General features: G+C 36.8%; 2 protein-coding genes across 2 annotated transcripts in view; both read right to left on the bottom strand.

Moving 5' to 3' along the window:
* Positions 1–5,993: 5,993 nt before the first annotated feature.
* wdr47a (WD repeat domain 47a) lies at positions 5,994–22,843 on the bottom strand. The gene is made up of 15 exons (XM_056260324.1): positions 22,675–22,843; positions 20,868–21,034; positions 20,141–20,224; positions 19,804–19,888; positions 18,327–19,117; positions 17,655–17,772; positions 15,201–15,382; positions 12,877–13,119; positions 12,621–12,684; positions 12,008–12,165; positions 11,106–11,275; positions 10,836–11,006; positions 10,616–10,747; positions 8,308–8,526; positions 5,994–7,376 (listed from the first exon to the last, which is right to left on the bottom strand). Exons 2-15 carry the CDS (start codon positions 21,023–21,025, stop codon positions 7,234–7,236), a joined length of 2,718 nt encoding a protein of 905 aa, XP_056116299.1. The 5' UTR covers positions 21,026–21,034; positions 22,675–22,843; the 3' UTR covers positions 5,994–7,233.
* Positions 22,844–24,808: 1,965 nt separating this feature from the next.
* The window catches only part of camsap2b (calmodulin regulated spectrin-associated protein family, member 2b), a 95,601-nt gene continuing 93,054 nt past the window's right edge, over positions 24,809–27,355 (bottom strand). Inside the window, exons 18-20 of the mRNA XM_056260313.1 lie at positions 26,537–26,646; positions 25,658–25,776; positions 24,809–25,301 (exon numbers count right to left, since the gene is read on the bottom strand). Coding sequence (XP_056116288.1) covers positions 25,005–25,301; positions 25,658–25,776; positions 26,537–26,646 — 526 coding nt within the window. The 3' untranslated portion in view covers positions 24,809–25,004. The remainder of the gene's footprint in view (positions 25,302–25,657; positions 25,777–26,536; positions 26,647–27,355) is intronic.

Genomic DNA, 27,355 nt, shown 5'->3' with positions numbered 1-27,355 from the left:
AATTTAAATTTTGACTATTTTTTTATTAGATGGTGCCATTTTTCCAGGTTTGGCCAATAAAACAAATATCGCTTTATTCCTGTTTTCTACTTTGGCATATCATAGAGCCAATTGGATAAATTGTGCAACGATAATTGTGTGGGTGTGTTGGTATGGATGTCTGAGTGTGGTTAGTATGTGTGTTATAAAAAAAATACGTGCATGTGTGTGTTTGTAATATTGAAAGAGAAAAACTCAACTGCAAATAACAAATCCAGTCACTGTGTGCACCAGTGGAGTTTTGCTGGCACCCAATGGGGAAAATCGGTTACTGCGCCCAAACAAACTCTTACCGAAAGCTCATTTTTTGAGATGTCAACCTCAAATTTGTTGATATCTTATTTAGATTTATGGCTTTGATTTTCTTGCCATTTTAGAGTTCAACTTGTTTTATAAAATATATATTTTATATAAAATAATTTTCATAAACTTATACCTATATAACTTTTTTTTTAATTCACTTATTAATTTTGTTTTACTTCAGCAAAATTTGCCAAGGGTCTTCTTTAAAATGATACCAAACTTAAGTCTGTGCTCCCAAGCTTCACATTTTTATGACACAGACATGTTTGTCCTCTAGTCTATGTACCTATGAGTAACTTTTTTTTAATTGATGCACAAGGGTTAAAAACTTTAATATTTCTTTTCAGTTTACAAATCCGTTTATCTTGCATTCTAGCATTAAACAGTTAAGTGATTTTATAATTTAGTTAGTTAGTTTTGCTGTCCATATTGCAGTGTTGTTCTAAAGCAATATATTCACTAAGAGAATCATTAAGAATCAGAACGCAGCAGTTCTTCAGAGAGGTAAGGCTCCTGTTTCTGAAGAATCACAACGAATTTAACTTTTGCAATCATACCACTTGAATGCACTGTCACATCTTTCTCATACTCCTGACTGGTTAAATTAGTATGTGTGATTTCAGAATATAGTTCCTCATGAATTATTCTCTGCTCAAGCAGTTTATCTGCAATGCTCTTCACGTTTTTAACCCTTTGAATGAGAGCCGATCTATGTTTATCAAAAAAATGTGCTTTATCAATCACAGAATTCAGTTGCGGCTCATCTTGGACTTGTCTTTGATTTAACTGAGCAAGTTTGGCTTTCCATATTGTGGCAATTCCACACAGATTTCTTGTCCTTTTCTCTGACTAGATTCATCTGTACATCACCATCCTGATGTTGCATGATCTTAAAGAAGTTTGGATCAATATCGAAATGAAATCCCCTCAGAAGCACCAGGGACCTCAAGAAGGTGCGGCGTTTTCATCTGAAATGGCCTGTTAGGTCTGGGATGGCTGATCGGATGACTTGATTTTTCATTCTGCTCAACTTTCCCTTTTGAACAAGTGTCATTCACTGGAAAAAAGTAGACGTGAAGAATGAGAGGAACTTTACAGCGCATGTAGAGAAGAAGGTTACAGTGTTCTTCCCACTGCATGAACCAGCTTATTAGAGTTGTGAAAGAGAAAGATGGTTGGAGTATTTTGGCATGATGACGGGTCAACTCTACAGGTTGTAAAGATATTCCTTCATCTCTTTTGCTGAGGAGCTTCACAGCATCTTTGAGAGAGGGGTCAGACTCTGCTAAACAGGCGTAATGAGATGCTGAACTTTGACCCTCCTTCATCTGTACAGACTGACGGCTCCACATGAACCCACTGATCACGGTCGACAATGTGAACACAAGACTGACAGTGAAGATTCATTTCAGAAGGTTCAGACGCAGAGACGTTCAGCCTGGAGAACAGAAAGGGTAATGATATATTAGATGACGAGAGATGTATAAAAGAGAATTTTTTTATTTTTATTAAATGATCTCACTCTTCCAGCTCTTCCAAAACCTTCGGTTTGAAGTGAATCTTCACTTTCTCATTGCAGCTGTGACTCCAGTCCTGTTCTGTGCACTGGTCAGTGAGTTTACGGCACTTCCTCCTTTTAAAGATGGAGATATGAAGAGATATGAAATAATGATAAGAAAATGAAACTGTATTTCACTTGTATTGATAACATTTTAAAAATAAAATTTTGGAGATTAAAATGGAACTTGATGGAGATTATGGTTTACCCTTCAATGATCACAGTGCAGTGTGGATCCATCAGTGATTCCTGCAGTAACTTGAGTCCCTCCTCAAGCAGCAAACCAGTGACACTGACACTATAATACAACATTTGATCATTTTTAGTCTTTTGTACAGGAACACTGTTCTAATGACAAAACATTCAGCACAAAGATTTTAAAATCACAGCATGGTCTGGTTCATTAATTAATGCTATGTTTCACATCAGTCTTACCAGACTGCTGCAGGTCTGGATGAGAGAGAGAATCCTGCGAGCCCAGCTCCACACACTTGATTCAGACTGAATATCATCAGCTCCACACTCTTCAAACCACACACAGAGTGCAGGAAAGAAAACAGACCATTACATGCTCATTACACTCTGGAGATCTGCAAGAAACACATTATAACACATCACTACAAACCTATGACCAAAACACTAAGCTGGGCATTTAACTATTGCCTTAAAAGTGCATCAAGTAATTATTTTCCACTCAACAAAAGTTTTAAACTGAAATAAATTATTAGTAAAGGGTACATGTTCACTGTAAAATGATGGACGCTGAGCGTGGACAAGGGAGAGAGATTATCGAGAGAATTTCAGACTTCCGTCTATGCCTCATATCTAACCTAAAAAACAAAGTTTAAACATCAGTGTTAATGCAAATACAGTTATTTGAGCGATGAGTTCTTTCGAAGAAAATTTAGTATGCATTCCTAACACTGGATGTGTAGTGCCTGAGTATGTTTTTTTACTGGAAATCTGGAATTTCATTGCCATATTTGTGTGTGTAGGGCAAAATAAAGTACAGTGCATGTTTTCATCATCGTAAACTAATACACTAAGAGTTGAGAAGAGTTGCTGTCTTCCTCAATACTGGCAAAACAGAATAAAGGATAAAATATATACATCGCAAAGTCAAATATCATATTTATCTGCAAAAGAAGTAGACTTTATGAGAAACACTGAAAGCTGGCTGTCTCCACTAGTAAAAAATAAGTTAATTTAGTAGAAACTGTTTGGAAAAAATTTGTAAATAATTTTTTGTAAAGCGTTCCCTCTTTTTTCTAAAATATGAATCGTTTTTATGTCGACTGGCATGTTGTAGGGTTAAAAATAAACAATGACATTTGTTTTTCTGTTCCAAATCCCCTCTTTTTATTACCCCGTCTCCATCTCTCAGGTAACATTCTGGGTTCAATAACTGTTTCATCATTTCAGACATCTATTCTGTAATAATTTCAAGTGTAATCATAGGTCATTATGACTTATGTCTGTAGGTCTTGCCAAACACTGTACATTGTACACATTGTATTAGATTCTGTACTACTCATGAGCTGCTGGACAAAACTATTTATTCTTCTTTACATCCAAATATAAAAAAGTCACTAAAAAGTACAACAAAGACATTTCAAAGTAAATTTTTTGTCAGAATTCATAATAAAATAAAACCCCTTATTTTTACCTTTAACATTTTTCTGATAGGTTATATAGAATGTAGAATCACTAAATGTCCCATAGAGGAAGCAATATTAAGGCCATCAGTATTTTTGATTTATTCATGTCTGCAAAAGATTACAACCATCCACACACAAATACACACATAGCTTGAGGTTAACCTCGCTCATAAATAAAAGGTCGTTCTACTTAGTTGCGCACATTCATGTAAGTGAGGAGAAAGACAGAAATCTAAAGGTACCAGATGAAGAGCCTGCTGCTTATTTCAGATCATGGGCCTTGGTATGTTCTTACCTTGGGCATCTGCTGTAACATCAGACACCTTGTCCCTTCTAGAGATAAATCAGAGACTAGAATAATCAAATGTAGTCATTTATTTGTCAGGTAAGAATAATGCCCTTTACAAAATTAAGAAATAAAAAGAACAATGTAAACCAATTCACAAAGTTATCAATTTATCTGGAATGTAAAAACAGGTGCACAATAATTATGTCAATGTGTTGTGAAAGGAAATGAACAGTAAAGGCAATCAGAGATATAAAGGCAGCGCGACATGAAGGCGAGTATATGGCACTAAATTGTGACATCATCACTGATGTATAAGTCAATGGAGGATTTTTGCAAACACTGTAAAATCATTCCTTATTTCTTTTAAAAAAAAATCATTTTATTAATATAAAGGCTTTAATCCTTTAGATGATGATGTATAAAATGTTATCTTTATAGCATTAAAAGAGCAGTAAAAAAAATGTTTATGGGTTTAAAATGCTCAGCTAAGATTTTTTAATATTTTCTTCCATGTAACACAAAGGTCAAATGTTCCAAAAAAGTCAAACTTTACTTTCATACATTTCAAATGTGTAGAACACAGCCTACAAATTCTGGTATATTAAACGAATTAGATTTTTTTTTTTTTTTTTTTTTACATGACAAAGTTGAACTGTTCCTTTCATTTTAAAATTTCTTTCATGTTCATGTAGCTGCATCTTCTCTATTAGGTCTGTAAAGTCTTGCCCAGTACTGTCTGTTGAGCATCAAGGACAGAATATCAGTAATCTGTAAAAATAAAAATAAAAGTTTGCTTTGTTCTCCAGTGAGAATATTCCTAACAAAGGAGGTTATTGTTTGATTTCAGATCATAAGTGTTTGACATGTAGGGTATATTAAGTAGGCTATAACATGCAATTGACACTCACCGTTCAGTTCACTGTAGCTGCATTCTCTCCGGCAGGTTACACTCACTGTTGTCCAGCTCACATGTGTTTTCAGTAACACTACCACCTGTTATCATCAACCACAGGACAGGACAGGTCATATACAGGTTTGAGTTTATAATCTCAAATAATACCAACTGTAGATTATTTTACCCAGGTCTTTGAAGAGGAATGGTTCATGGATTTTCAGTGCATGATAAAAGTCATGTTTCACTCTGTCTCCTCCGGCTTCTAGAGCTTCAAAGAGATGTCTCATTTTTTCCTGGTTGGTTTTTTCTGCTCTGATCTCTGCATATTTTTCACCTTGTATCATGCCTTTATTTTGTAGCTCATCTGCTATTGGCATCACTGAAGTAACCCTTTGAATAAGAGCTGCACGGTTCCTATCCACAAACTGGGCCTCTGGACATAAAATAATGAATAGGCTATACATCATAGAAACAAGGATATATGTAAAAGTTTAAGTAACTCGTAACCATTATATTGAAAAAATAAACAGGTTAATTGTTTACTTGTACAAAATAGAGATTTAGATTTGTTTCAACTATTTGAGTTTGCCAACTAGATCGCGCCGTTTCTCTCACTTACCAATCCTGCTCATCGTGTTGAATAACCTTGATCCACGAAATGGCGAGCTATGATCCGCCACGTCTGCCTAGTTATAAGTTAGGCTATAACTCTTGAATTAAAAACAAATAAACAAAACAAATTTTAATCTGCCGTACACACGTTGGCAAAATACAGTCTATTTTCAACTGAACTAGTTTGAGGTAAAGAAAGAGCTGCAGCAAGTCCCGGACGTGAAAAACGAAAGTATTCAATGTAAATGTAAACCATATGGGCTGGGCGTAGCTATAAGACGTAATGTCTTCGTAATGCATCACTCTAGTGGGCCTATTATTAGTAGGCTACAGTGTAGGCTTACTATATATGCTATTCAATAAAATAAGACACTGGATGATTTGCGCTTGGTCTGGATACAACGTTTTTTAAACTAATAATTTCCATATTTATAAATAGTAGTTTCTATTGTGTATCTAGTAGTGTATGCATTTTAAAATTATATATTGACTAATAATGGTCCTAAAATGAATGATCATTCTCAGTGGTGTGACAAAACAATCTAATATTTTCACCGTTAAATTGAATCAATCAAGATCAAGAAACTGAAAAAGTGTTTGACCCACTACTAGTGCTTAATGCAAATGAATGGAGCCGTATTTGAGAATAGGGTTATTTATTCCGACACAGCAGCAGCAGACTTGTCCCATGAGCCTTTATGTAGTCACTGATGTCCAAATATCATTTAAGAAAGGAACACAGGAACAACACATTATTTCACTACATGACTTAAGAGGGCTGCTTATTAGCATAAACGTGTCAAAATGTTAGTTTGGCTTTGATTTAAAATTAATAACATTAATTAAAAAAAAAAAACCTAATAAGATTAAATAATAAAATCTATATCATTAGAAAATATACAACATAAACAACCCAAGAATATGGGAGACAAATATTATAAAACACAAAAAAAGTGCAAGATCATAGTATCAAACTATTTCACTTGTTAATTGAAGTTTAACAAGCCTATGTGCCAATGCCCAAAACATTTAATCTAATGTTTCTTTCAGCACTACATATAGACTGAAGTTTAGATTCCCTTCATAAATCTACATTTAAAAACTCAATACTTTGATCCATGCCATCAATTCAGAGGCACTCACAAGGGCTGCAAACTCGTTCAAGCAAAAACAGTGAAATCCAAACATCAACCACTTTAAATGACGGACTTACTTGACAGCATTTACAAAGGCAGTTTACATTGACTTGGTTTTGATATTTGCACGAGCAGCTGAATTTTGATACAGTAGTTGCAGCGGGCCATAAAAAATATCCATATATCAGCCAAGCATTGGACTGCATGTACATCTCACTCGAACATGTTCCACTCTTACAGTTTTCACTCAGCAGTTTGCAATGATACATCAGAAATTACTTAAATAAAGAAAACTGCATCTATTTCCAGAGGCTAGATTCAAACAGGCAAGTACAGACACACTGTGATCTGTGCGGACACACAGAGATGCTATAAAATCTCAGGAAGGCCACAGAATAGATCACATGACACCACTGAGTGTGTGTTTTTCCAATTATGTGTGGTGTGGTTCAGTGTTTGATAAAGGTTACTGAATGGAAGTGCATATGTAGCCAAGCACACTACAGCAAAGCATCACATCCCAATATGGCTCAGGATCATGAGACACACAGACACATGGCACTGGCAGTCAATCAGTTACTATGTACATAAAAAGGGTTTGCATTTATCTCAGCCATACACTGTGAATCAGAATTTAAGGTCCAGAAACAAAATAAATACACAATCATACCAATAAAACAGAAGCACAGCGCCACACATATATAAATGCACGTGTTGTTTCCCTCTAGTGGCCAGAGCTGGCTCTACGTGGCCTGTGTCCAGAGTGTGACAGTGCGGTCAGCGGAGGAGGACAAGAAGGAGAGGTGGTGTGTGTGCCACCTGCACTGGATCACCTTATCCGCATGCTCTCCTGCTACAGTCAACGGCAGCGGCTTCGTAAGGTCACCTGTGCACACATACAGTATAATGATCAAAAAATCATTTCATTGCTTTAAATGTTTTAAAAATGTTAAAATACATATTTTCACTGCATCATCTGCATATATTATACACTGCATTATAAGTGTGGCGGACACTTCCACAAACTATAAAACAGGTTCCTGCCCTTTTTGACCAATGAACTTCTTCAGTTATTTGAGATTATCGGATATTTTACAGATAAAAAAAAATATATATATTTGATTTAGATTAAACTCACAAAGAGCAATTTCAAACTGATTACTGTAAATATTTTACAGAACAACATAACTGGGAAAAATATATATTTACTATAATAAAAAAATATACTATAATTTTTGTGTGTGTTATCCATTTTTTTACAGTCTATGGTGTTATCCTTTTGGCACACACCGAATAAATGGGAAAAAAGTGAAAAATTATGCCAAAAAATACAGTATTAATACTAAATACTTTTGTTTTTTCCATTTAAATAATTTTCCGTTATGCACTCTTAACACTCTCTCAACTCCATGTAATCTGGATACACTGAAAATGTATATAATTCAAATGAATTTCTATACTGTAGTAGTAGGTAACTGGCCCGCAGTCTATGGATGTGTAAAAATGTAGTAAAATAAATTAAAATGTAATAAATAAATATAAAAGTAAGTTTAATGGAGGGTTATAGTTAACTAAATCTAAAACTATAAAAAATGTGTTACTTGAAATAAAATAAACTTTTAACTGAAATAAAATATAATAAAAACTTTCATTTCATTTAACTTGATGTACTAAAACAAAATTGAAATGAAAATAAACAAAAATTATACAGACATAAAAAAAGTACTAAATCTTTAAAACACTAAACTTGTAACTAAAATTAAAATGAAAACATAAATATATATAAAATTCAAACTGAGGGGCATCTGCGATCTCACCTTGTAGGTCAGTGACGATGACCTTGGTGTCGTAGGATCCCGTGAGCAGGTAATGAGCCCCGGGGGAGAAGCGCACCGATCGGACATCGCTGGAGTGCGGTTGGTACGTCTGAACCATGCGCCCGCCTCTGATGTCATACAGCATACAGGAACTGTCCTCCTGGCCTGTCGCCAGCAGACGCCCGCTCGGGTCCACCGCCACCGACGCCACAGGACTGCCTGAGACACACACACACAGGATATACACCACATCAACAATCACTAACTCAACAGCACTGACCAAAACTGATTACCTAGACTGTAAATGTGGAGACTAGATTTATACTAATTTTATTTAGTCAAAAACTTCTCAAAATATTTCTGAATGGGGCATTAAGAGGCAATATAATGTCATTCACTGTTGTAATTATTTTCACTGTGGTATGTTTTAATTGTCCATCACAAAATTTTGAAACAGGGTTTTAATACAGGGTTTATTAGTTAACTAAAACTAAAGCCATAAAAAAACCTTTATTACTCAAAATAAAATAAACTTTAACTGTAATAACATTTTTATTTCAGCTAGTTGCTGAGGCAACTTTGTCATTTTCATTTAACCTCATACTAAAATAACCAAAACAGAAATAAAAAGTAATACAAATTATAGAAACATATTTCAGAAAATAATTAAAATTACAAAAAAACACAACAAAATTACCAACCCTTCAACTAAAATGAAAACAGAAATAATAAAAATAAAAACTGATTCAATATATTAATAAAAACGATATTATCTCAAAGATGCTAAAATAACAGTCCTGAAAGTGAATTAAATGTTGTAACATAATATCCAAAATCGCAAAGCGCATTAGTATGTGATATGGCAGCCATACGATGTTCCCAGTGAATCAGGTCAGATTTCAGTGCTGGAAAAACCAGGTCATACCAGTTCAGGTGTTTTTTTGTTGTTTTGTTTTTTTTATGTGATACTGTAGCTGTTTTGTTACCATTTCTAAATAGCTTGACTAAAATAGTCTACCAAGAAGATTTCAGCCCCACCAGCATTTAATGAACAATACACTCGGACATTCTCTGCTTCCACGTCCATTGAAATGCATTGCAGTTAGTCAGTTTTCATTCGTTTTTATATGTTTTTTTCTTGTCATTTTAAGTTTAAAATGGTCAAACGGTGTGCATGGGGTACATGCAACACCGACACTAGGTATCCCGAGAGGCAGGGCGACGATGTGTATTTTATACCCTTTCCCAAGCCACATCTCAACCGAGATAAGTGTCTGCTCTGGATAAAGTTATGCGGTAGACCACAACACCAACTAAACGTGGATAAATTAAACAATTAAACAAGGATGTCTACATCTGTTCTAAGTCAACAACGTATTTAAACGTTATCTTTAACATCTCTAACGTAACGTTAGCCTAACATAAGAAAACGTTGATGTTAGCTTCTAGCTGCGTTGTACATCGTGTCACTTAGCTTCATTAACGTATCTTTAAATAACCGAGATAACAAATGTTAGCAATGTTGTGCTGAAAGATTCATGTAAATACTGCAGTGCATGAACAATGCTGATCCTCTATCTTGTCTGAGATGGTGATGGCAACGAGATGCGGTTTATCACGTTTACACTGTGACCTGTAAATTTTTGCCTGGAGCTGAAGCTTTTCATCGACCTTCTCAACAATAAAATTATTAATATAACCCTCCAATGAATAGTTAAGGCCCTTTTGGTGACTTCGAGATGATATATAATCTTTCTGTCTCCAAAAATCATCAATTGCCTCCTGTGAAATGTCTCCTACTGTGACAGCGCCTGTCACCGAATGTTGACTGTTTGTCCCGAGTGAGTGGAGGGAGCGTGGCTTAGCCATAGGTCAATTGTTGAATTTTATTCATTTTCAATGGTTGAAAACTACAGGCACGCAAACTTAGGGGGAAACAACACAAGAAGTGCTTTTTCACACTTTTGAACAGTCAACATTGGCATGTAATGCAACGACGATTGCTTAAGTCAACAGCTGTACCCCCCTGTAATTTGGCAGATTCAGATCTCAGGTAAAAAAAAATCAGGCATTTTCATCCCCTCTACAAAATATCAGATTACTCAGTAAATATCCATCCATGCCATTTAATATTTTGGCTTTCTTTTTCATTTATGTATGTCTTTCACCAGAAAATAAATCATTAAAATCAACATTTTTAGCCAGGGATCTCTGGTTGACACAGAATCACATTTTAATTGTGTGCATTTCTTCAGCAGGTAAAGTGCTAAAAGAGTAAAATGAAGGCAGTGAAGGAGGTGAATCCCACCTGAGCCTTGGAAGGACGTCCCCACCACTCTCACACAGCTGGGAACACGTAGGTCCCAAAAACGCACGGTCTTATCCTGAGAGCCGGACGCGATCATCCAGCCCCCCCATGTGTACAGAGACAGGATATGACCTGAGGAGAGAAAACACACACATCACATATAAGAACGAAAATATTTCTGAGGATCCGTGTATATATAATATAAATGGGGGGGTTGTACCTGTGTGTCCGCTCAGTGCATGCAGTCCCTGTCCTCTCTGGCAGTCGGTGGTGTAGATGTTACAGTCTCCAGCTCCTGCACTGATTAAAATGGCCCCTCCGCTCTCAGGACCCTCCATAAACGCCAAATCTCTGATAGTCCCATCATGCATACTGAACTCCAGATCAGGACCTGAATTTTAATATATAAAGTACAAGTCATTCAACCAAACTACATTCAATTCCTCTATGAAGATTAATGAATGTTGGTTTGCAATCTTTGTCCCCTCACCTGTAGCATTGCAGGTTTCAGGGTTGAAGGGCAGCACTTTGACGTATTTGTCGTTGGAGCCGGTGGCCAGTAACTGTCCGCAGGGGCTCCAGGCCACACAATATATAGAGCCTTTGTGATGCTTGTTCCTCTTGAAGCGGATTGCAGGAGGTTTACTCGTGCCCGAGCCACTGAGAGAAACAACAATACAACTATATTAAGACATCATATTAATATGTCAATTAAAAGGTTCTGATTCCCTACAAATGAACTGCCGCACTTTGTTGATTCAGCCAGAACAAGTTACATTTGTATGAAAAATTACAAGGACAGTTTTTTTTTTCTTTGGAATAACATGCACTGATGAATCGTTCACAGTAAGACTTGGATAGGGTGATCTCTATTTGGATAGGAAAATGTCTCTATTCTGGGGTTTTGTTGATAGCGAGACGATATTATTAAGTTAGAATAATAAGACACTTTAGGCTTAAATGTATTTACACTGCAGTTATGATTGCGTTAATAATGCATTGTTTAAAAAGTTCAATTTGACTCATTCTATAGTTTAATTCAACTATAATACTTTACAAGCAATACTTTACATATGAAACTAGTATGTAAACTGTAACTGTGTAGTTAACTGTGAGTCACTGATTCAATCATTCAAACGGCTTATTCATTCAGGAACAAAGCAAATGGCTCTCTTTATGAATGGATCATTGAATCGTTCAAATTTCTTTGGCAAAAACAGCCCCCTTGCTCGTTACTCAGACACATCATCGTGTTTTTCATTTTCTAGTTTTTTTAATTAAAGTTGGGTGGCTGAAATGAGGATTTCAGGCCCTTGCTTGTGTCCCATCATCTATAACGTATCTGATTCTGATCTTTTAAGCAGGTTTTAATGCAGTGTGTGGGCGGCTGACCTCGTGTCCAGTGTGTCGGGGTAGGCACACACGCGCAGAGTTTTAGAGTTGGAGCCGACCGCATATAATGTTCCTGTGGGGTGGAAGGCCACGGCGCGGACCGCCTGCGTATCCTCCAGGGTGTTGACAATCACAAACTTGGCTTTAGACGTCTCTTTCTGCAATATACGCATATAAACACACATTTTGCATGTGAGAAGGGTTATTTGAAGATTATGTTCATTTAATCTCAAATAATCCCTCAACAATCTCTTATAATCTGTTTTTGATCTGAGAAGTTTTAGAGCTGTAATTAAACTAACACTAAAGCTTTCAGAGGGAGAATGTTTTATTCAGTGAATGTTAACCCTGTAAAGCCTGACATAAGAAACAAAAGTCTAAAAAAACTAATTTGTTTGGCATATTTGTTTTTTGTTGAGTATCTAATGGACATTTTTAGAATCACACTAAAAGGCCTTTTACCTGCTAAATGAACTATCAATCAGATGAGAGAAGGCATGTAAACAGGGTTTTCAGCAATGTTTTGATCATGTTGATATTTTTGAAGCATTATAAATTTGAGAATCAAATATGACACAGTAGGCTTTATAGGGTTAATTAGGTTGAGCTGTACCTCTGGGCCTTTAGAGCGGGTCAAACTGCTGTCATTCAGTCCAGTTTTGTCTTCAGTTTGGACACTGCAGGTGAAAACAAAACCTTTTTAGAAATTTAGCAAATTTCACAAATTTGATATGACAAAAAGCTAATATTTTTCTCAAAAACAATCTTACGTTCAGGATTCACTAGAATAGAAATTTTGAAACTCTTTGAATGACTGATAAATTGATTGAGTGTGACTTGAAAGAGTTAGAGAACTGGTCTCTTCTCACCTCTGGGGCAGTACAGGAGACTGGCTGGGCGGAGGGAGGGCTGCTTGCCCTGCTGACCTCTGAGGAGTGCTGGTGACCACATCACTGGCTCCTCCAACCCCTTCCTGTGTCTGTGGCGTGGCTGAGGCATCTATCGCCTCGCTGTTGTTGTTACTGCCTCCATTACACTGCTGAGAGAGAGCCTGCACCTCTTCTCCCAAGTCATCCATTCCCACATTCAGCTCCTCCAGTCTTTGAATAGACCTGCACACATACATACAAAAACATGAAGCTTTAGAGCCAACTTGGTGCCCACAGACTGCCCGCTGACTGTTCACTGAAAAAAGAGCTTTCTCAAAATCATAAGATCCTATTAAAATCAAAAATACAAATTGGCTTTATGGAGTAAGTCAGTAACTAACAAAATTATTTTTTCAGTAGAATTTTAAAATGAACTTTATACCATTATCAGTGAGTAAACTGAGAACATTTGCCATGCATAAATGTCTTACAAGCCATTAAACTGTATTTTGCACTATTTTTACATGCTCTGGACCCTGGTTGTGGACCCAGGGTTTCATCTGAGACAATAACAATTACACTGTAGAGATATGTAAACTGTATGTGAATATGAACACTGGTCATTTTACATGTCGCTCATACAGTTGCTTCCTGTCAAAGTGACCAGAATGATCTAATACTAATAGTTAAATGCCTGGCTAAATGGGACTAACTTTGGGCTTGTTCAAAAGATTTTATTTTTAAGTTCACATGATTACTGATGATCACAGTTGCTTTTTTAATATCATACACATCAAAGTGCATATAGCTTATGAAATGTATTAGTGTTTTCTTTGGGGATTTCTCCACCCACTGAAAGATCCATAGCTGCTCGCTGCACCATCTGTAGAAGCCTGAGGTTCATCTTATTAGCCTTTCATTTGATATTCCTCTTAATCTCTGCCAAACACAAGCCACGATTAACACAACTGGTCATTTCCCTGTGGTCAAGGGGGGGTTTCCCCCTCAAAATCCCCTGAAGCAGATGGCATGAGGCCAGTGTGAACACAGAATAGGTTTTTATTCGTTTTTAGATTATTTGTCCTAATAAGCTATACTTATATATTGTCCTAATATATTTTCAAATTAATATCCTAAATTTCTTTAATAACTCAAGACAAGTACGGCTTCTGTTGACAGAACAATGAATGTTTCTTCTGCCCTGCCCTCCCCTCTGGCACACTGCATTATTTATGGTTGTAGCCTTTAATGATGACATCACCAGTGGAACGGTACGGCAGAGTTCCAAAACCTCCCTTTGTTATGTTTCTGTGTTACAATTGTGCCGTAACCACAGCAACACAACTAGAGAAGTATCAAAGCCAAAAAGACACACACACATCCCCGTTACAAGGGCCATCAAATAGGGGGCGGGACCTTATGGCAAGAGAGGCCCACAGTCCACCAAAAACTCACAAAAAGGTAGGCCTCAAAAATATTCAGAATTCCAAATATAACTTTAAGGGATATTTCCCCCAAAATTTGTATTGTTTCATTATTTACTCACACTCATTTTGAAAAAACTTTTAGTTTCATTAAAATAGCTTTATTTGTGTTCCAAAGATGAAGTAAACTCTTGAGGATGAATATTAGATGACAGAATTTTCATTTTTTGGGTGAACTAACACTAAAGCTGGAACTAGAAAGAATAAAAAAATAATAATAAAAAAAACACTCTAATGTCAGCTTGAGTTCTGCTGTCATTGAAGCAAAAGAAGACAAACCAAATAAAAAATTCTAATATTTTATATTTTTCATTCAAATTGTTATCAAATTTGTAATGAAAAAATTGACTATTTCATGTATTATTTAAAAAAAGGTTGGGTCATGGATGGTATTGCCTACTTGTCAGACCGGAGGAGCATGGCCACCCATAAAAAATTGTCCTGGAAACCATGAATACAAGCTACTACCCTGTCTGGTACTAAATAAAACACTATGTAAATGTGAGTTGAAGGCACACAAATGTAAAACAGGTCATGTGTGTGTATGTGTTTGTATTCCTTAGGGAATTCTCCTCCCACTTCAAGTTCTGTGGCTGCTCGCTGCACCATCTGTAAAACCCTGAGGTCATTCTCATCTACATCTCATTAGTCTTTCATTTGATATTGAACCTGCCATGCCTTTTTCTCTGCACCCCACCCTCTTGCTTCTAGCAGCATCAGATTTCACCTTGCGTCTTTGTGTTTGTAAACTTCAGCTGGTTTGCTGTACATCAGTGTGGCTCTAGACACAAAAGCTGACCTTTGGATGTGATGTTAGCGGTGACGTGGAGCTTGGCTGACCTGGTAAGGAAGGCCTCTGTGAGGTTGTGCTTGGCGGTGGGCGGAGCCTCGTGCTGCTGGACTCCGCCCTCTCGCAGCATCTGCTGGTAGAGTTCCCGCTGCTGCTGCTTCTGTTCCAGATGTTGCTGGACACGCAAACGCTGGCGGTAGTACTCCTGAAACTGCTCTGTGGAGTCCCACAACTACACAGAAACAGAGGGGACAAAGATGAGATGAGAGAGAGAATCTTAAAGTCACCATGAAATGAAAATGGATAGTTCTTATTTTTTTTATGGAATATAACAGTGTTTATTTTAAATGATTTATTCGTGGACATCATTATTTTAATTTTTATTCGTGTGCCCTCGTAATCTTTAACCAAAATAATGTCCCTTCCTTCTGGCAGCGACATCTCTTCTCTGATGTCGTGTTTACTGACACGAGGGCGGGACAACCTGTCACTCACATGACATCTCAGCAATAGCAAACAACAACCAACCATCCGATCAAATCCACATCCTAAACTTTTTCTTTGTTCAAGAAGACCATTCACTACATCACAATAGGGAAGAAAAGACGATCACAACTTTCCATTTCTGACTTTAAAGCCTAAAGGCCCTTCCACACAGAGTCCGAAATTTTCGTATGCGTTTTTTCGTATTCGTGATTCGGTGGCTCTGAATTGTCAAAATACCATTTAAACTGCTTGCTACGGATGCGAAAAAACGCATACGAAAATTTCGGACTCAGGGCGCAAGGACCTTAATGCTGAAAAGTTACTCCCATTTCACCCTCAACGCTTATGAGTAGACAGACGCTGAAAGGGAGTCACTTTCTGTTCTGGTGAACAGATTTAATACATCACAGCTCTACAGTGATTACAACCACAGATTAAAAACCTAGACAGGAAATAAACTGTGTTTGTTGTGACAGAGCTCAGAGTCTCTGCAATCAGAGGTATCAATACATTGGCTGTTTCTCAATTCTAAGAACGAATTTGACTTGGAAAGACATGAGGAGATGACGAACTTGGAAGGACATGAGGAGATGTGCTGTGAGGTTGTTTTAGATTTCCTTGTGCAGAGAACACAGAAGGTTAAGTAAATGGCTGTCTTTCTGAATGTGTCCTCTCTCCTTTATTAATTATTTTATACAAATGATTGCAAAAGAATTTTAGAATTAGACATAAAATTTGCAGACTACTCTGTAATTGTTAGTTTTATATTGAGTGTGGAGGATACAACACATGGACCTGTGTTTGATGATTTCGTTACCTGGAGTCAGGATGCCTTTTTTTAAACTTAATGTTCTTTAAACCAAAGAGATGATTATTGACTTTAGCTCTTGGAAGCAATCGATTCAGTATAAACAAACAACAATAAATGGAATGGGTGTTGAGAGTGTTGAGCAGTATAAGTATTTGGGCACTATTTTAGATAAAACATCTCCTAGCTGTTGCTGCACGGTGCGATGCAACAACGGTTCGGGTCCTGTGTAGACACTGTAACAGTATCTTAATGATACTAAAACAACACTGTTCTATAGCACAACATTCCAATTTACTTTTAGAACCCTTCGTACAACAGACTAAATATCAGCATTCCAGACAACAGCCACTAATGGTGAACAATCTAGAACTCTTTTCATCACAACCTCTGACAGTCAACATTCTAGAACCCTTCACACAAGAAAGATCTATAAAGGTAAACATTCTAGAACCCTTCACACAAGAGAGATCTATAAAGGTCAACCTTCCAGAACTCTTCACACAAGAGAGATCTATAAAGGTCAACCTTCTAGAACCCTTCACACAAGAGAGATCTATAAAGGTCAACCTTCTAGAACTCTTCACACAAGAGAGATCTATAAAGGTCAAAATTCTAGAACTCTTCACACAAAAACAAACTTTATCATTAAACATTCTGGAATGTTTGCTCATACAGTCCCATCACAAACACATGCCTAGCAACTGTAGCTGGGAAACAGCCAATCCAAGCCCTCTGCAACTATGCAGTGATAAATTGCAAGCAGTAGCTGAGCTTGCCTGGGCTGTTTATGAGAGAGAAGAGAGTGCACATGCAAACTTCTACTGCTCACAAACAATTGCAAGGCATGTTAATAACAACAGCTGGAGCTAATAAATCAGAGAGTCACTAAAAATTTACTTGAATTTTAATGCTAAATTAAAGTTTTATTACATTTACATCTAGATGCATTTAGCAGATTCTTTATCCAAAGAGACGAACAAAGCAATTCGTCAAGGAGCCAACAATATTCGTAAAATACAATGCCAGGTTTATTTGAAAACTAGATTAGGAAGCAAGCTAAAGAAGGTGAGATTTTATGTGTGTGGGAGTTATAGTCACATAACTAATAATTGGAAAAGCAACATGCCTAATAATTCAGTTAAGTAGCCAAGTATCGTTGAATCTAATGTTCAGGTGATATCAATGGATTCATTGACTGACAAAATACCTCATTCTTCTCTGCAGAACCAGGTGCTGGAGCATCTTGACCCGGGGCAGAGGCTGGGCGAGAGTTTTGAGGACCAGGTGAGCTCAACATTTTATCAGATGGAGTTTCAGTTCTGGAGCTGCAAGACCAGAGAGTCCACATTACTGTTTCAGACGCACACCGTACACACCTTTGTAATGACTATGTTCTGAAAAGATTCTGCTTTCAAGTCATTCTTCTCTACCACACCCATCAAAATTTCTCTGAATTGAAAAAGCCTTGAATATGCAACAAACATTGCCATTTTATTCACAGGGTGTTTTAAACAATAACAAAAAATTGGAATAATCAAGATTATATAATGCTCATGAAAGAAGTCTCTTATGCTCACCAAGGCTGCATTTATTTGATCACAAATACAGAAAAAACAGTAATGTTGTGAAATATTATTACAATTTAAAATATCTATTTTCTATTATAATATATTTTAAAATATACCAGAAAGTTTTATCTTTATTTATTTAAGTCATTGTCATTTGAATAATTACAGGTAATTTGCTAATAATCAGCAAATTCAATCTGTGATAGTGCTCACCACATAATAAATATTTATAGTATTCTGGAGTTTGTTTTAAATGGGTTACGCTTCTCGAGCTCGAATGCAGATTTACAGGTGTATCAGATGATGATTACCTCTCTGGTGACTCCTCAAAGATGCTGTGACATCCTGAATTCTCCATCATCACACTGCGGTTCAGGTGTTGAAAATTTGCAAATGAGTGTGACATGGGAGAAGTTTTCCCTCCGTCTGTTCCCGCACCTCTCTTCTCTTGGCCAGAGAGACCGTAGGACAGGCCGTCCAGTGCTGGGTTCAGAGAGCGGGTCATGTAGGTGTCTGCAGACTGCGGGCGCCGGAGAGGGGAAGCGGGATACGGGGAGAGCTTGCTGATGAGCGGAGTGAGGAGGTCGGCGTAAGTGGCCTTGGCAGGTTTAACAAGCCGATCCACGTGGATATTGAGCATCTTCTGCTCAAAGGCGCAAGAGAAGACGTTGGGCGACAGGTTCTGGAGCCAAGAAAGCAAGCTCAGGTCGAGATCATCGCAGCCGTTCCCGCACAGCATGTCTATACCCAGGAGAACCTCACTCTCTGTGATCTCCTCTCCGGTGGCTTTGCTCTGGCAGAACTCCACGCAGCATTCGTACAGTACGCCTTTAATCAGAAGCTGGAATAGACGGTTGGCGCTGGCGCGGAACCCCGCCTCGCTCAACTTTCGGTCAGCGGGAATAAACTCCGCCACCATGACACAGGCCTCCTCAAAACACTGCACGCGTGCCGTACTCGGATTCCAGTCCTTGAACTCGGCATGGTTGGTGAGGCGGGGCAGCGTCAGGAGAAGGCAAAGCTTGCTGTAGTCATCTTTAGTTGGACAAAACTCTTCCAGAGCATGAAGACACTTCACAGCCTCTTGCATGGTTAGCTCCAACTGAACATAGACAGATAGAATGAGAGAGAGAAGCTTAAGAAAGCTGGTCAGAGCCATTTGCAAACAAGCTCTATGCAGTTTCTCAAATGGTGTTACCATAGTTTTTTGGACATGATAATCTTTCAAAATTTACATGCTAGTAAAATAAGCTTAGCAGAAACAAAGTAAACTAAAATGACTACATGCATATTCCTTTATCTTCTATATAATATATTATATATATATATTTATCTTCTATATAATATAATATAATATTGTTTGGTTCACATTACTGTTGATTATTATAAAGATTATTATTATGCATAAACTACAGCTCAAAACTTTAAGGTTTTTTAATATTTTAGAAACTCTCTTATGCTCACCTAAACTGCATTGATTTAATGACAAATATCGTAAAGACAGTAATATTGTAAAATATTATGGCAATTTAAAATAACTGTCTTCTGTTTGAATATATTTTAAAATGTAATTTCTTCCTGTGATAGTAAAGCTGAATTTTCAGGATCATTCCTCCAGTTTTCAGTGTCACATGATCCTTCAGAAATCATTCTAATATGCTGATTTGGTGCACAAAAAAAAACATTTATTCGTATTACCAAAAATGAAAACAGTTGTGCTGCTTCATATTTTAGTGGAAACTGTGATACTTTTTTTTCAGGATTCTTTGATGAATAGATGTTACTCACATGCTGTGGCTCATCCTCGGCTGACATGGCGTTGTTCACACACAAAGCTTCCAGAAACTTCTGTTTCAAAACAATGTAGCGGAACCTGAGAGGCCATGGAAAAATGCACATATATGTGAAGTTAAACCAGCAGTGTCTGGTTTTATTAAAATATTTATATACATCATTTACATTAAATGTAATATTCAGTGAACCCCTAATCAGTGTTTATGTACAAAATGATACAATTCTAAAGGGTAAAATATGCCTTATTCATTTATTTTAAGTGCATTTAAGTGCAAGTGGGCTCCTATTATTTGGGTTGCAATTCTGGAAAGATTCTGAGCTGATCTCTCACCTTTTCCTGTCAAATTTATCCAGACACTCAAGAGGCTGAATAAACTGTAACACTTCATCCCACTGTCCATCCAGAATGAGCTGCCTGCAGGGGGGAGAATGAATGAGAAAGAGAGAAAAAGAGTGCGTCTAGCCTAGACAATTTGACTCATAATAGCACAATAATAGTACCAGTTTCAAACTAAGAACATAGCCTACAAGTTTAGACTATATGAATTGATGTTATTTTACACTGCTTTAAATAGTAATAATCACTAGAGACAAACTATATGCAAATTCTTGGTGGTAAAACTCTGGAGTTGTCTTATCAGTCAGACTGTGGCCCTGTTTAGACCAGGTAGATGCGTTTTGGTCGATGGGACCAAATCCATAAAGTTTTTGTTAATTTGCGAATATAATCATGATGAACAAAATGTGAAAGTATCATAAACTTTTGCTGGTCACAGAGCTTATTTTCTGCAATAATCCAAAAGCCAATGGAAAAATCCAAATGGGTTCTTGTCGATGAAACGAGTGTGATGCTAACTTCTGGGTTGGCCTGCAAAAATGTGGCATCACTGCAGCACTCTAGTAAAACCAATGTTTGATTTTCTAGCTTCAATGCAGAGTAAAACTGATGTAAATTGGCAAAAATATAAGCATTATATTACTGACTCATGTTAACGCCACATTAGGTGTCCCATATATGCCAGCATTTGAATTCTGCCTGAGGTGTGTTTAGATCATACCTGAGGAAGAGCATGTCGTCTGAGTAGAGGCCATTGATGATCCCGCTCTCCTTCTCCAGGGCCAACATGCTAATGTGCAGCTTGCGTGAGTTTAGGAAGTCCAGCATCACCTTGATGATCTCCACTTCCTTTACATTTATGATCTCCTCAGCCGTCATGGTGGCAAGCTTTCACAGAAAGGATGAGAGAATGAACACTTCGTTTAGAATATGGTTTTATCCAAAAACAGTTATAGTTCACATTTGCTCAAGCGACCAGTGGTGCTCAGGCCTTGTAGGGCTTGAACCAGGACCCACTACTAAGGGACGTGAAACTATTTTTATGGCAATCGCAATGTAACGGAAGTAGTACTGTAACTTTATTTTGACATACAGTATTGTGACAACATCAGAGTTGTAGGGTGTGGTCTTGGTTCTATCCATCAGTTGTTGATTGGATGGAGGCAGATCTGAATGCATGCTTGCGGTTTATTGTTAAAAAAGGGGCAGATGATTGGAAAAGATTTGATTAAATATTACAAGGTCCAAAAAACAACAACATTAAACACATGGATGAATCATTCATAATAAGATATAACATGCAAATTAACAGATTCAATGAACAAAGGAAAGCAATTTGCGATCATTTAGATTGAAAAAAACATTTGGCATGGATACTATTATTAATAATTAATTACTAAATTATTTAAATTATATTATATTTTGTTTTTCATTGTTGTAACATGAACAATAAAAAAAATACTTCTAAAGCATTTATTTATCTTATGTTAATTTGAACATTTATTACAGCATTATTAATATCAAAACTTGTATATGTTAATATTATTTAATGGACCCGAGCTAACTATTTGTATTACCTAATGTTAACAAAGATTAATAAATACAGTAACAAATGTATTTCTTATTGTTAGTTAATGTTAGTCATTGCATTAACACTGACTAATTGAAAAATATTGTAAAGTGTTACCAATATGATGTAGCAAGTAGCAACCACTGTATGGCTTGAAGACTGCAAAGTGAAAAAGTGACAACAACCTTCTAATTAAAATACCAGACCATGTTGTGACAAAGAAGAGTCATGCCAGAAATTGCAGATGTAAACACACACACATGGGTGGTGACATTACACCCAAAAACAAAACAGCCTGTTCCTCAATACTATTCTCTTCTCAGCAGATGTTTTCACATCCAACTTAACCTGTTTTAAATCATTTCAAATAACTGTAATAAAAACACTAGTTAGACGTATGCTTTAAAATTACACATTATTGCTGAAAGCTAAAAGAATTACAACCATACACATGAGAAAACTATATTAATGTTAATCATCATAATATTAAACAATAATATTGTTAATTTGAGGATGCTCTAACACACACATAGGAAACGAAGGAAAATGTGAAGAAGAAAAATACAGTTCTACAAGAAGCACAATGGTAGTAGCTTACGAATTACCCTTTTTGGGGCAATTAACTTTAAACCCTTTAGTTTTAACCACTAAGCCACACCACCGGGCCCCAACCTTGCACTATGGGCAACGCAGATTTGCTTTCTCATCGCTGGATCGGGATGAACTCATTGCAATGTATTTATCTCACCGCTTACATTAATTATTTCTTAGATAAGCCACATTACATCCTTTTAAGCACCAGTGAGAGGGGACATCCACCCATATCTACATTATTCTGAAGCTGCGGGGGGAGAGTGTGTCATCCAGGCGGAGCAGCAGCAGCCTCTCCAGCCTCTCCGGCCTCGCCTATCCTCAAAACAACAGCGATAAGCGTCGCGAAGAGCGATTTAAATCTCACCTGATAAACTCTACATATACGCGAAGTGCAGAAATCCTCTGTGGGTCCACCGAGGGTGTGTCGACACGCACTGTCTGGTGTTTTTTCCTCCGTGTTTCGGGGCGAGAGGCTCTTGTTGTCTCTGGCGCTCGCTGGTTGTCAAGCACAAGCTTCCTCTGCGCGCTCCACCAATCCTCGCTCACGCACACAAACCCCCGCAAAACCCGCCCCGGCCCGCACCGGTCTGCGTGTTATTCAACAAACTGAGGCTTAATGCGGATTTGTGATTAGCAGCATTATATACGCATTATACTATGTGTGTAAACTTATACTAAGCCGAGGAAGTAGCGGTTTATAGGGACTGTTTGGGCTTTGAATGATGTCAGGATTATTATGTTCATCTAATGAATTGTAAATTACAAACAATTCTCAAATAACACGCAAAAAAGCAGGAAAATACAAGTTGCACAACACAAAATAAAATACCGATATTTGATGCAAAATTCATTGTTCATGGGTTTAAACATTCCTTTTTTATGTGGTAATTTTAAACAATTAATTCCAAGGTCAACTGACGATTCCAAAACAATAGTTTGATATTTGCCTTTTTTATGTTTAATTGTGTTCCATAATTGTTTTACTTTTTATTTTTTTTAAGTGAATATAAAGTATAGTCCGACTCCCTAATGAATCATTCTTGTGAGTCAAAATCAAAATGCATACAGCACGGCCACTGTAATCTGACTCTTGAACGTATGACTCTTCTGAACCAGTTCTTTTTAGTGAATCAAAGCGCGACCGGTGAGGTTCGACTCTCTAATGAATCACTCTTATTAGCTGGTTCTTTTTAGTGAATCAAACACAAGTCAAACGCTATCATTGCTCGATGTATATAACTGTTGTTATTGAATTTTCATACCTTAAATAAACACAATATGATTTTCAGTAATTTTTATAAATAACTTTCTCGATTCCCTTCTATGCCCATTATTACTCACAAAGTCATGAATGATGTTATAATAAGTAGACAACAATATTGGATCATAACACAAAGGAAAAAGGGGTCAAATAGGTCAATATTTTGGATGTAAATCTGTATTTATGTTAAGGTTAACATTCAAATACAAACAGACAAAGCGTATGATGAACAAACACAGCGGACATGACCTGAAAAAAAGATTAGACAGCGTGTGGAAATGAACATCTCTCAGAACAGCTTTTATCACTGATCCATACTTGCACCTGTTAAACATCATCTTTTTCATATGAAAAATATCAGTAATATTCAATGGCTTAAAAAATATGCTTAGTATGTAAAACTATATCTGTACAGCATCAATAAATTCAAACGATGATTTACTTCACTTAGTAAAAATAACAAATATCTTTCGATTCTTTTGCACCAGAAGACAAAATGTCTTACTAGACAACAGCCTGACCAAACATCCCAGCTCTTTTAAAATGCACTTCATAATTAAAAATGAGTAACAACATCATTTAGCAATAATACTCACCATTTCTTTGAAAGCTTCATTATTTGATGTTCAATATCTCAGTTTTTCCTCTGTATTATTTATATGGATTTTTACACTACTCAGTCAGTTAACAGATCTGTCTCTCTAAAATGTATGTTTCAAACATACATGGCACACAGATATTCTGGACCGTGACACAAGTGATTGCAACATGTCTAGGGACGTATAATTCTAAAGCTATAATGTTTAGTTTTGGTCCTCAACTTCATCAGTTAAAGGCCCCATCATTACTTTTACATGACAGATATAGAGCAACACGAGTGTTCATTTTGTAGAAAGAGTCTTGAGCAACCACTCTTACTGTAGCTAATTTTACACAAGTTCTTCTGGAGTAGCAGATGTGCAACCAGGATTACGAATCCTACCCAAAATATAACAACACAGACATTAAATAAAGCAACAAAAAAAAGTCAGTTTCTGAGGTTCCAGTACATTAAATGCTTCTTCAACTGCATGACCTTCTGAAAAGTTAGGCTTCAAGTGTAGTATGTCCCTAATATTCTTTTACACCTGCATTTCCACAAAAGCAAAAGAAGCAGATTGTGTACGACGAAATGACTTGCTCATAAACTCAGTAACTGTGCGTTAAGCATTGCATAAAAGACACGACAAGACAAGCATAAGGCCACAAAATTGAACATGTTTGAAATAAAAATCGGGTAAAAGCGCATCCGTCAGTGCTGCAAAGACTGTAGAACAGAGGGTCTCAAATTCGCCACAAATGACCATCCAACAAAGCCTGCAAAAGTGTTTTCGTTACATTCAGGATGTGCATTATAATGTCCGATGGGCAGGAACACTCAGTGAGCTGTGAACTTATTTGAGGAGTTTTTTGGGTGTGATTTGTTTCTTGTTCTGCCAGAGGTGGCTGTAGATGGTGATGGCATCCACACTAGCTGACATGGTCTTGGCGGGGATTTTGCTGAACTGTTTCTTATCCGAGCTGTATTTGTAAAGGTTCTCGATCATTTTGGGCGTGATGGTCTTGGGCCCGATGCCAGCTAGCTTGTTGATCTCCTCCGCTTCTGGATAATATGAGTACAGAGAGCGAAATTGGCAGCCAGAGTCTCGGAACAGAATTAGAAAGCTGTTGGCTTCTGTTTTCTCCATTTCCTGGGGAAAAATAAAACAAATATTTACAAATATGAAATGTTTATTATTTCCCTTCAGGTTTAAAATGATAATCTATACCTCTATACCAAGTAAAACAAGAATGAATTAAAACGGATTGGTGTCATTTCTATATATTCCACAGTTCTAGGGTAAAAATTGTTTTAAATAAAACAATATAAAATAAATAAATATTATAATAAAATAAATAACTAAATAAATATAGTTAAATTTCATGTAAAGAATAATAATTCACTACATCTATTAAACTAAAATACAAAAGATTACAGTTTTTAGATTAGCACGCAGATCAAAACTGATTTTCTACAGCAATTTTTTTGTAAAATTTTTCCCCTCACCTCCAGGATTTTGTTCTTCTGTCCCTCATTGACGCGGCCCGCGAGGCAGCAGTGAGCCAGTGCGTTCTGGATGATGTATTTATTTGATTTAGCACTGGGCTCCTTGTACAACTTTGGCCCTAGAGAGGAAGAGAAATAAGAATTAGAGGAAGCGATCAACATTTGTGAGCACTGTTGAGGGTCAAAGTTATGACATTTATAAGGGTCAGTACATTTATATATGTAATTCCATCCATTTTAAATGCCAAAGTTCAGTGTATTCAGTTTAATGTCGGAGTAAATGGTATATTTACTGCATAAAATCTGTTTGCAGCTGATAAAATACAGTAAACACGTTCTTTCTTCTGCATCAAAATGTTTGTTAAAATGTAATCATTCAAACATTTCAAATCGGTAAATCGTTTGTTTTTGCAGTTCATTAAAACAAATTAAGTTCAAACAAATTAATTTAAAAATGTACAAACACTATATATACTGTATATTACTGTTTAAAACTAAAAAAAAGTGTCACGATTTCCACAAAAATAACAATAAGCAGCAAAACGGTTTTCAACATTGATAATAAGAAATGTTTCTTGAGCACCAAATTTTTTTTAACTGAAAATGTGGCTTTCCCATTACAGGAATAATATACATTTAAAAAATGATTCAAATAGAAAAAAGTTATTTTAAAGTGTAATAATATTGAATATTAATAATATTTCAAAAAAATTTATCAAATAAATGCTTTCAAAAACATTACAAAATCTTTTCAACAGTGGTGAAGTATCTAAATGAGCAAAGTCATACAAAGTGCATGCATGCATAATAATGAAAAAAGTTGAACTAGTTTTGGAATATAAAATGTGACACAACAGGACTGTCATGTCACCTGCCCACCTGTGTATTCTGTGTTAGATGCTGCAGATGATGTTGATTCGAGCTCCCAGTTCTCACCGTTTCCACTTACTGATGGACAAGGTGACAAAAAGCCCTCTGCAGACTCCGGCCTGAGAATAAACAAACATACACACTGCAAACATCTCTTTAATAAAGACTGAGGTACTAATTTAACAGGTGGGCCCTTATTGAAGGCTAGAAAATCACAGAAGCGAAGCATGGATGCAGCAGACATAGGCTATTCATTGCATCATGCATCAAGTTTCCGGCGACAAATAAAGCCCAGAGGGAAAGCAAAAATGCTGCACGACTTGTCATAGAAGTCATAGCCAATCAGAACATATGTGAAGTTTTTATACAGTGATACTAAGCATGCTTCTGTAGCACTGAGATGTCAACCAAATGGATAGACAAATCCATGTTGCTTGTCATTTTTTCAATTGCGGAGGAGACATTATTTACAGTCTCACTTGTTTATGATATTGCACCTGGTTAATACACAATGCTACGCTGTTCACACCTGGTATTCGGATGCATTTTGGTCGGATCACAAGTGGGCGACACTAAATGTGACTATAAACTATAAACGGGGTCTAAAACGTTTTGAGCTTGTCCACTTTCGGCCACTTCCAGAGGTAGTCTAAAAAACGCATTCGACCGGATTACTTTCGTAGTGTAAACGCTCATGTGGTCGTATGTTTTCAAACAGCCACAAAAGACCAACTACTGACCTAATGCTTCAACATTATGGCAAGCACGCTAGCCAGACGGGATTTAAACTTTGTTGGCTGGAGACCCAAGTTTGGATTGAAGACGGAA

Source organism: Rhinichthys klamathensis, unplaced genomic scaffold, assembly GCF_029890125.1.
Source record: "Rhinichthys klamathensis goyatoka isolate OS25496 unplaced genomic scaffold, OSU_Roscu_1.1 h1tg000008l_1, whole genome shotgun sequence".
Taxonomy (NCBI): Eukaryota; Metazoa; Chordata; class Actinopteri; order Cypriniformes; family Leuciscidae; genus Rhinichthys; species Rhinichthys klamathensis.
Note: the sequence above shows the minus strand (reverse complement) of the source record. Positions and strands in the feature narration are given on the sequence as shown.